The sequence below is a fragment of the Colobus angolensis genome, unplaced genomic scaffold, assembly GCF_000951035.1.
Source record: "Colobus angolensis palliatus isolate OR3802 unplaced genomic scaffold, Cang.pa_1.0 Scaffold33, whole genome shotgun sequence".
In the NCBI taxonomy this organism is placed as follows: Eukaryota; Metazoa; Chordata; class Mammalia; order Primates; family Cercopithecidae; genus Colobus; species Colobus angolensis.
The window spans coordinates 10871387-10880607 of NW_012116599.1; the positions used below are offsets into that span (position 1 = coordinate 10871387).

The window sequence follows — 9221 nt, forward strand, 5'->3', positions numbered from 1 at the left end:
AAAAAAAAAAAAAAAAAGATGTCAGAGAATCTGCAGGGCAGAAAGACTTCTTGCCCAACATGGATGCTGTGTCACTGTGGGACCAAGGTAAACTAGCCTGTACAGACAGGAAATTGAACTCGGTCCATTCCTCTCCCGTAGTGGTTCTCAAAGTTTAATGTGCATTGTTATCTCCTGGAGGTCTCATTAAAACAGATCACTGGGTCCCACCAACAGTTTTCATTCAATAGATCTACAGTGGGGCGCATGGATTTTCATTTCCAGCAAGTTTTCCCGTGATGCTAATACTGCTGGTCCAGATGCTTTGAGAATTACAGCTCGAGTATTGGGGGAACCCACCCCCAATACTTCAACGTGGGTTCTTTCTATTTTCCATAAGTGTTGGCTGGCTGAGAAATAAAGAGAGACAGTATAAAGAAAGGAATTTTACAGCTGGACCGCCGGGGGTGACCTCACATATTGGTAGGAACATGATGCCCACCTGAGCCTCAAACCAGCAAGTTTTTATTAAGGGTTTCAAAAAGGGAGGGGGTATAAGAACAAGGAGTAGGTATAAAGATCACATGCTTCAAAGGGCAAAAAGCAGAACTAATAAGGGTCTAACAAAGATCACATGCTTCTGAGGGAACAGGACAAAGGGCAAAAGCAGAGCTACTGATAAGGGTCTATGTTCAGCGGTGCATGTATTGTCTTGATAAACATCTTAAACAACAGAAAACAGGATTCGAGAGCAGAGAGCCGGTCTGACCACAAATTTACCAGGGTGGAGTTTTTCCCCACCCTAGTAAGCCTGAGGGCACTGCAGGAGACCAGGGCATATCTCAGTCCTTATCTCAACCACCTAAAGCAGACATTCGCAGAGTGGCCATTTATAGACCTCCCCCCAGGAATGCATTCCTTTCCCAGGGTATTAATATTCCTTGCTAGGAAAATAATTTAGCGATATCTTCCCTACTTGCGTGTCCGTTTGTTGGCTCTCTGCAAGAAGAAAAAATATGACTGTTTTTGCCTGACCCTACAGGCAGTCAGACCTTATGGTTGTCTTCGCTTGTTCCCTAAAAATCGCTGTTATTCTGTTCTTTTTCAAGGTGCACTGATTTCCTGTTGTTCAAACACACGTTTTACAATCAATATGTACAGTTAACACAGTTATCACAGTGGTCCTGAGGTGACGTACATCCTCAGCTTGCAAAGATAACAGGATTAAGAGATTAAAGACAGGCATAAGAAATAATAAAAGTATTATTTGGAAACTGATAAATGTCCATATTAAAATGAAATCTTCACAGTTTATGGTCCTCTGCCGCAGCTCCAGCCGGTCCCTCCATTCAGGGCCCCTGACTTCCTGCAATACTCGAGACCAAAAACTTGAATGGAGCCAAATTTAATGAAATTATAGAGAACTGAATTTTTCATTTTTAGCTGAATTCTTAGTTTCTAGACTTCATAAATATCTCCCTCCATATCTCTAAGCATCTTACCCATTTTTAAGCGTACAGTTCAGTAGTATTAAACGCATTCATAATGTGCAACCATCATGTGCCATCCATCTCCATAAATAACTTTTTTCATCTTGTAAAACTGAAACTCTGTAGCCATTAAGCAAGAATTCTCCATTTCCCCTACTCCAGGTCCCTGGCAAATTCCCATTCTACTATCTGTCTCTATGATTGTGACTTCTCCAAATACCTCATATAAGTAGAATTGTACAGTATTTTTCTTTTTGTGACTGGCTTATTTCACTTAGCTAATGTCCTCAGATTCATTCATGTAGCATATGTCAGAATTTCTTTCCTTTTTAAGGCTAATATTTCATTGTATGGCTGGACCATATTTTGCATATCTATCTGTTCCTCCATCAGCGGACATTTGCGTTGCCTCCACCTTTTGGCTACTGTGAATAGTGCTGCTGTGAAGTGTGCATGCACATCCTGACTGTTGTGTTAATCTACCCCTGGCTTTTTCTTCATAGTTTTCCCATCTATGTATATATCCTGCATAATACAGCATTTGCTTTTGTGCTGAGTAGCAAGCACCAGCCTCGCTCTGCAAGGAAACAGGACTGTGCCCGTGTTAGATGAAGTTAGCTAGGAGAAGATGGCATAAACCAAAGTTTGGGATGACATTCAGACATAGCTTCCCTGAGCACTTACTGATCCGCTCCGGGAACATTGGTCATCAAAGGTGGGAGACAGTCCTGGGAAACACAGAGCGTCTGGCAGAATTGAAAGGTCGGCCAGGTACCAGTTGTCCAACAGCAATGTTTATTTATTTTTTAATTTTTTGAGACAGTCTCACTCTGTTGCCCAGGCTGGACTGCAGTGGTGCGATCTTGACTCACTGCAACCTCTGTCTGCTGGGTTCAAGCAATTCTCCCACCTCAGCCTCCTGAGTAGCTGGGACTACAGGTGCGTGCCGCCAGGCCCAAATAATTTTTGTGTTTTTATTACAGATGGGGTTTCGCCATGTTGGCCAGGCTGGTCTCGAACTCCTGACCTCAGGTGATCCACCCACCTCAGCCTCCCAAATTGCTGAGATTACAGGCGTGAACCACTGCACCCGGCCCAGCAGCAATATTTATGCCCAAGGGCAATGGTGAGCTGCTCTGTGTTTTGTCTCGTAAGCTCACCTGATCTCCTCCTAGTTCTCGGGGGCTGATCACTTGAGAACACTTCTGTGGCAGTAGAAAGACTGTTCACAGCTAATCCAGAAAGCAGGGCATGGAAAGGGGAGCTGGAACTTCACTAGCATATGTTCAGGGTTGTCCAAATGCAGATAAGTCTGGGCTCGTCTCACCAGCTATTTTGTACTCTGTTTAAAAATTAGGACATGGTGCACTACTTTGGAACACGGGCAGCATTTACTAAAACTGAATACCCGTGTCCTAGCAAAGCCACTCCTAAGTAAGCCCCAACCAAAGCGTGCCCATATGTTCACTAAAAAATATGCAAGAATATTCATAGCTGCACTTCTAGAACCAAAACACTGGCTGCAACCCAAATGTCCATCAGCAGTAGAGTGAATACCTGTGATGTATTTGTAAAATGGGATACCTCGAGCAATGAGAAGGAATACAGCAGAGACCCTGGGTGAATACCTCAAACATATTGTTGAATGAAAAAGTCAAACATAAGAGAATATATAATATATGGTTTCATTTATCAAAAAATTTAAAGCCAAGCAACATGAATCTGTGATGTTAGAAGCCAGGAGAGAGGTCACCCTTGGTTTGGAATGGGGTTCTGGAAGGGCTTTTGGGACGATGGTCATGTTCTGTTTCTTGATCTGTTTACTAGTTAGCCACATGTTCACTTTGAGAACACTCATCAGGCTGTACTTGTGGTGCAGTGTCCTGTGTAGATGCTATACTTCAACAAAAATTCGACCTAAATTGGTGTAATGGTAACAGGCATCTTGGGGATGACAGCCTTTGATATGTTGCCCTCTTGAATCAGCTGAGTTTAGTCTGGAAAACATTCTGGTGCGTAGCTGCTGTCCAGGAGTCTCTTCACCAAACATTATGTTGATTCCTTTCACCTCTTCCCTGAATTGGATCTCTGTTTCCAGTGTCTGATATTATTTCTTGACTTGTTCTCTCGGTTGGTGGAACACATCCTTTAGTTAATAGCATCTAGAGAAAAAGTGCACATGAAGTATATATTTTGAGATCATATATGGTCAAGAAATGTCATCATTCTTTGTATAGAATCCTAGATTGTAAATAATTTTCCTTCAGAATTTTGAAGACATTACTCCATTGTCTTTTAGGTTCCAGTTTTGCTGTTCAGAAGTCCAAAGCCAGCTGGGTATGGTGGCTCATGCCTATAATTCTAGCACTTTGGGAGGCCAAGGCAGGAGGATCGCTTGAGCCCAGGAATTTGTGAGCAGCTGAGAAAAAAAAAAAAAAAATTTAAATTAACCAGACACGTTGGCATGCGCCTGTAGTCCCAGCTAACTCAGAAGGCTGAGGCGGGAGGATTGCTTGAGCCCAAGAGGTTGAGGCTCTGAGCTGTGATCACACTACTGCACTCTATCCTAGGCAACAAAGTGAGACCTTGACTCAAAAAATTTAAAACAGAAATCCAAAGCTATTCCAATTCTTTATCTTTCATATGTGACCTGTTTCTCTCTCGAGAAGCATATTGAATCTTCCCAGTTTCCCACTGACGTCCTTCATGAGGTATATTTTAATCCATTGTTTTGAGCACTTTGTGGACCCTTTCAATCTGACAGCTTCCATTTTGGGAACTTTTTCTTGAGTTATTTTGTTGAGGATTTTCTTTCTTCTGTTTTCTGTGTTCTCTCTCTGAATGTTGAACCTCCTGAACCGGTTTTCTATTTTTCTTATAGTTTCGCTCATATTTTCTACTTTTTGTTCCATTCTTTGGGAGATTTCTTTCTTTTTTTTTTTTTTTTTGAGACTGTCTCACTCTGCTGCCCTGGCACAATCTCAGCTCACTGCAACCTCTGCCTCCTGGGTTCAAGCAATCCTCCTGCCTCAGCCTCCCAAGTAGCTGGGATTACAGGTGTGTGCCACCACGCCTGGCTAATTTTTGTATTTTTGTAGAGATGGGGTTTCACCATGTTGGCCAGGCTGGTCTCAAACTCCTGACCTCGAGTGATCTGCCCACCTCGGCCTCCCAAAGTGCTGGGATTACAGGCATGAGCCACCCTGCCCAGCCTCCCTAGAAGATTTCTTCATCTTTATTTTCTGACCCTTCTGTTGAAACTTTTATTTCCTTTTTGATAGCTTTCTCTTGTTTCATGGATATAATACAGTTTCTTATATCTTTGAGGATATTAGTGATGAATTTTTATTTAATTTTTAGTTTTCTTCTCCCTGCACAGTCTCATTTACTCCAAGCCCGCTCCCGCCCCATTTGTTTTGGCCTCCTGGTAGAAACTCTTCTCGGATGTCTGGTAGTCCTTGATGATCTCCTAATGAGAGATTTGGAGTGAAGGGGACTACAAAGCCATTGAGTGTGATGGTGGGGCCTGTCGATGGATAGCTCCATCCAGGGGGATCTGGGTGGGCCATTTGCTGGGAACCTCTGATTTCATGGTCTCTCGTTCTTTCCCCTTGCGCTGGTCATTTCACTATGAGAATAGTCTTCTAATCTTGGGCCTAGAGGGAAAGGGTCTGGTTGCCAGGGTCCTGGGAGCCAAGTTTTGGGTGGCCCTCTGTTCCACATTCATTCTGCATTTAGACACTAACCCCCCTCTCCATTTTGTTCTAGAACCCCTGCAACCCTTGCTCTCCTCTGCCTGGTGTCCCCCATCCACGGACCCTTTGTGTCACCCTCACAGGGGAACACCCTCTCCCCTGCCCTGTGCTGAGAGGTGCGCAGGACTCACATGAGTGGGATCCAGCTGCTGCTTAAACAACTTCCATTCATTCGTCTTTATTTTTCTTCAGCTCTTAAGCCCTTTGAGGAGTGAATAATGGAAACGGTAATTCCACAGTGCCCGTTGCTGCCTTGAGATTTGACCTTCTTGGGCCTGCTAAGCTTCTTGCCATGCTGCATTCCCACTTCCAGAATTGTGGCGGTATTGTTTCTCGTGCTGTTCTCTCTGTCCTTGGGAATTATCTTTTTTAACGGTCCATTTATTGTAATTTTACTGTGGTTTAGAGGGAGCCAAATTAGGCATGTGTCTTGGATCTGCCGTTCTTACCTGGAAAACAGCAGCAACGGTAACAGCAAACAGGACTGCTTCCTTTGTGCCAGTCACTGTTCTGAGGGCTTTGTATAATTAATTCATTTAATTTGGAAATCTGACTTAACTTATTTTTGCCAAGTCTCGTCAAATTTCAGCTGGAAATCAAGGCTTCCAGATGAAATGTTTGGCTTTAGTCTGTTTATTTCACCTCTAATAAGTTCAGGCAGAGGAAGAGAACTACCAGACCCAAAGAGGAGACATATGTTTATCTCTCCCTTTTCTTAACCTTGTTGTTTTTCCTCTTGACTTTTTCTCCCAGCGGAGTGTGCTTCAGTTGCTGCACTCTAAGAGTGACGTGGTGCGGCAGTACGTGGCCAGGCTCATCAATGCTTTTGCGTCACTGGCAGAAGGTGAGACACCAGCTTTACTTCAAAGAGAAGAGCTTGGTCGTATTGGTGTGCTTTTTCCTTTGAAAATGAGCGTTCCTCCCAAGTTTCTTGGAGATGACGCTTCCTCAGTTTGTTACTGTTTAATTTATCTAAGGTCTTTTGTGAAAATTAATTGTTGTCATATTGCTTTCATTTATGTCAGAGCACATTTAGACAGTTTTGGGGTTTATTTTGTAAACCTCCCGGTTTTATTTTATAAAGCTTTCTGGTTTTGTAACATAGCAACATTTTATATTGCTTTCAAGTATATCACAGGTAATGAATGCATTTTCTATAATTTCCTACTTAAGGCAAAAATACGTGAAACAATTACGGCAAAATAAGCTTAGTGAAACAAAGCAGACGCCAATAAACACTGCACCATTTCCTTGGATTTGAAAACTCTGAAAATAACATGCCCCCATAACTGAATTTAAAATGATTTTGCAAAGTGCCATTATCTTCCATAAGTTCTTATTTATTTGAGCTCTTTATAATGTGAATAAAGGGAGTTTTCAAATTATGAATATATGATACTCCAAAACTTTGTTCATTTGTTCGTTCATTCTTCCATCCTTTTGGCAGACATTTATGACACGCCAGGATATGTTACTGAGGACCATTCATATGATAATACTGTTGAAACTTATGTCTGAAATTAACATCTTCCATATCAATTCAGAAGTCCACAGCAGGCTAGTGACCCTTCTGGGCTTATTACAGGGTCCCAGGTATGGCATCCTGCTTCTTCTCCAGGCCTTGTACAGAGAGTGTGGATGGAAGCATTCCTTGGCTGCCTCTGTTGTGAAGACTTAAGGGCTCATAACATACACATCTACCCCTCTTTTCTCCTTGTAGATCTGATTGTTGGATTCAGGATTTCATGGAAAAAAAGGACAGTGTTCCCCACAAGAACACAGCAATGAATTATGTTTAGCTCACAAGAAGAGTGGTTTTTCTAGTCATCAGATATTTCATTGAATAAAACCAACTTTTGGAAGAAATATCTTTTAATAAGTTTTGTGGGGGTTTTGTGTTTTTTTTTTTTGTTTTTGTTTTTGTTTTGAGACAGAGTCTCACTCTGTCACCCAGGCTGGAGTACAGTGGCATGATCTCGGCTCACTGTAGCCTCAACTGCCCGGGCTCAAGCAATGTTCCTCCCGCCTCAGCCCCGCAATTAGCAATTAGCGGGGTCAACAAGTGTGCATCATCATACCTGGCTAATTTTCCTTAGTTTCTGTGGAGATGAGGTTATGTCCTGTTGTCCAGGCTGGTCTCCAATGCCTCAGCTCAAACAATCCACCTGCCTCAGCCTCCAAAAGTGCTAGGATTACAGGCGTGAGCCACCTTGCACAACCAGTACGTTTTTGTTTGTTTGTTTGTTTGTTTTGAGATGGAATCTCGCTCGCTCTGTGATTCAGGCTGGAGTGCAGTGGTGCGATCTCGGCTTGCTGCAACCTGCCTCCCAGGGTCAAGCAATTCTCCTGCTTCAGCCTCCCGAGTAGCTGGGTTTACAGGCACATGCCACCATGCCCAGCTAATTTTTGTATTTTTAGTAGAAACGGGGTTTCACCATGTTGGCCAGGCTGGTCTCGATCTCCTCAGGTGATCTGCCGGCCTCAGCCTCCCAAACTGCTGGGATTGTAGGCATGAGCCACTGCGCCGTGCCCAGTAAGTTTTTTAGAACATAAAATTACCCAAACTCTACTGTGTTATATGCAAAGTAAGTTTTCATGGAAAGTGGTTTGTAGCATACCAGATACATTCTTTCTGTCTTTCACCTGTTTCCTCTCGGGTGTATCATCAGGTCGCCTCTACCTTGCCCAGAACACAAAGGTGCTGCGGATGCTGGAGGGAAGACTGAAGGAGGAGGACAAGGACATCATCACCAGGGAGAATGTTCTTGGGGCCCTGCAGAAGTTCAGCCTCAGGTAATGATTATGCAGTAGGTCACGGCATCTCCTGTGAGATCAGATTGAATTAAAATTCCTATGGCAACCCAGGAGGTAGATGGTATTTTTCCACTACACTTTGGAGAGGTTGGATGACTCTCTAAGACAGAACTAGAAAGCTTATCTCTAATCCACTAAACTATCCTGCTTGAAACTGCTGGAGATGGAGGAAGACATTTTCAAAGCACCATTGGATTTTCCTAATGGACGTTATCGAGTGCCAGCCATGCAGGATTGTGTCTCGGGGCATGTGCAGGGCTTAGAAACAGATACATGAATCAGACCTGATAGAGCCTCACCCCTCAAGTTACTTCCAGTCCCCTATGGGAGCCACACACATGAATGCACATCCGAGCAGAGTGTCAGAGGCAGTCCTGTGGAAGTCAGGGTTAGGGCCTTCTGACCTTGTCCATGATCCCAGCAGCCCACCCCATGGACTCAGCCTAGACCGTCATGACTTGGAGCCAATGGGGCTGAGCTAATTTCTATATTTTTAGTACAGATGGGGTTTCATCATGTTGGCCAGGCTGGTCTTGAACTCCTGACCTCAGGTGATCCGCCCACCTCAGCCTCCCAAAGTGCTAGAGTTAACAGGCGTGAGTCACCGCACCCGGCCCCATAGTCGTCAGTTAACGGCTTTGTTGAGATGTGTTTACACACCATAATATTCCCCCATATTAAACATACAGTTGAAGGATTTTTAGTGTATTTACAGAGTTGTGCAGTCACCACCACAATCCAGGTTTAGGACATTTCCATCACCACAAAAAGAAACCTCATACCCATTTACAGTCACTCCTCATTCCTACCCACAGGCCCTGGTAGCCACAAATCTGCTTTCTGTCAATTGACTTGTACTGGACGTTTCATATAAATGGAATCATGTAGCATGTGCTCTTTTGTGACTGGCTTCTCTTACTTAGCATCGCGTTTGCAAGGTTCATCCATGTAGCAGCATGTGTCAGGGCCTCATTCCTTTTGTGGCCGAATATGATACTCCATTATGGCTACACCACATTGTTTGTTTGTTTGTTTGTTTGTTTGTTTGTTTGTTTTGGAGACGGAGTCTCACTCTGTCACCCAGACTGGAATGCAGTGGCGCAATCTCGGCTCACTGCAACCTCCACCTCCCGGGTTCAAGCAATTCTCCTGCCTCAGCCTCCTGGGTAGCTGAGATTACAGG

General features: G+C 43.7%; 1 protein-coding gene across 1 annotated transcript in view; it reads left to right on the top strand.

Annotated features, from left to right (window-relative positions):
• Nucleotides 1-9221, top strand: part of ARMC9 (armadillo repeat containing 9) — a 197676-nt gene that overhangs the window by 72304 nt on the left and 116151 nt on the right. The window contains exons 13-14 of the mRNA XM_011951991.1: nt 5978-6068; nt 7894-8017. Of these exons, the coding sequence (XP_011807381.1) occupies nt 5978-6068; nt 7894-8017 (215 nt within the window). The remainder of the gene's footprint in view (nt 1-5977; nt 6069-7893; nt 8018-9221) is intronic.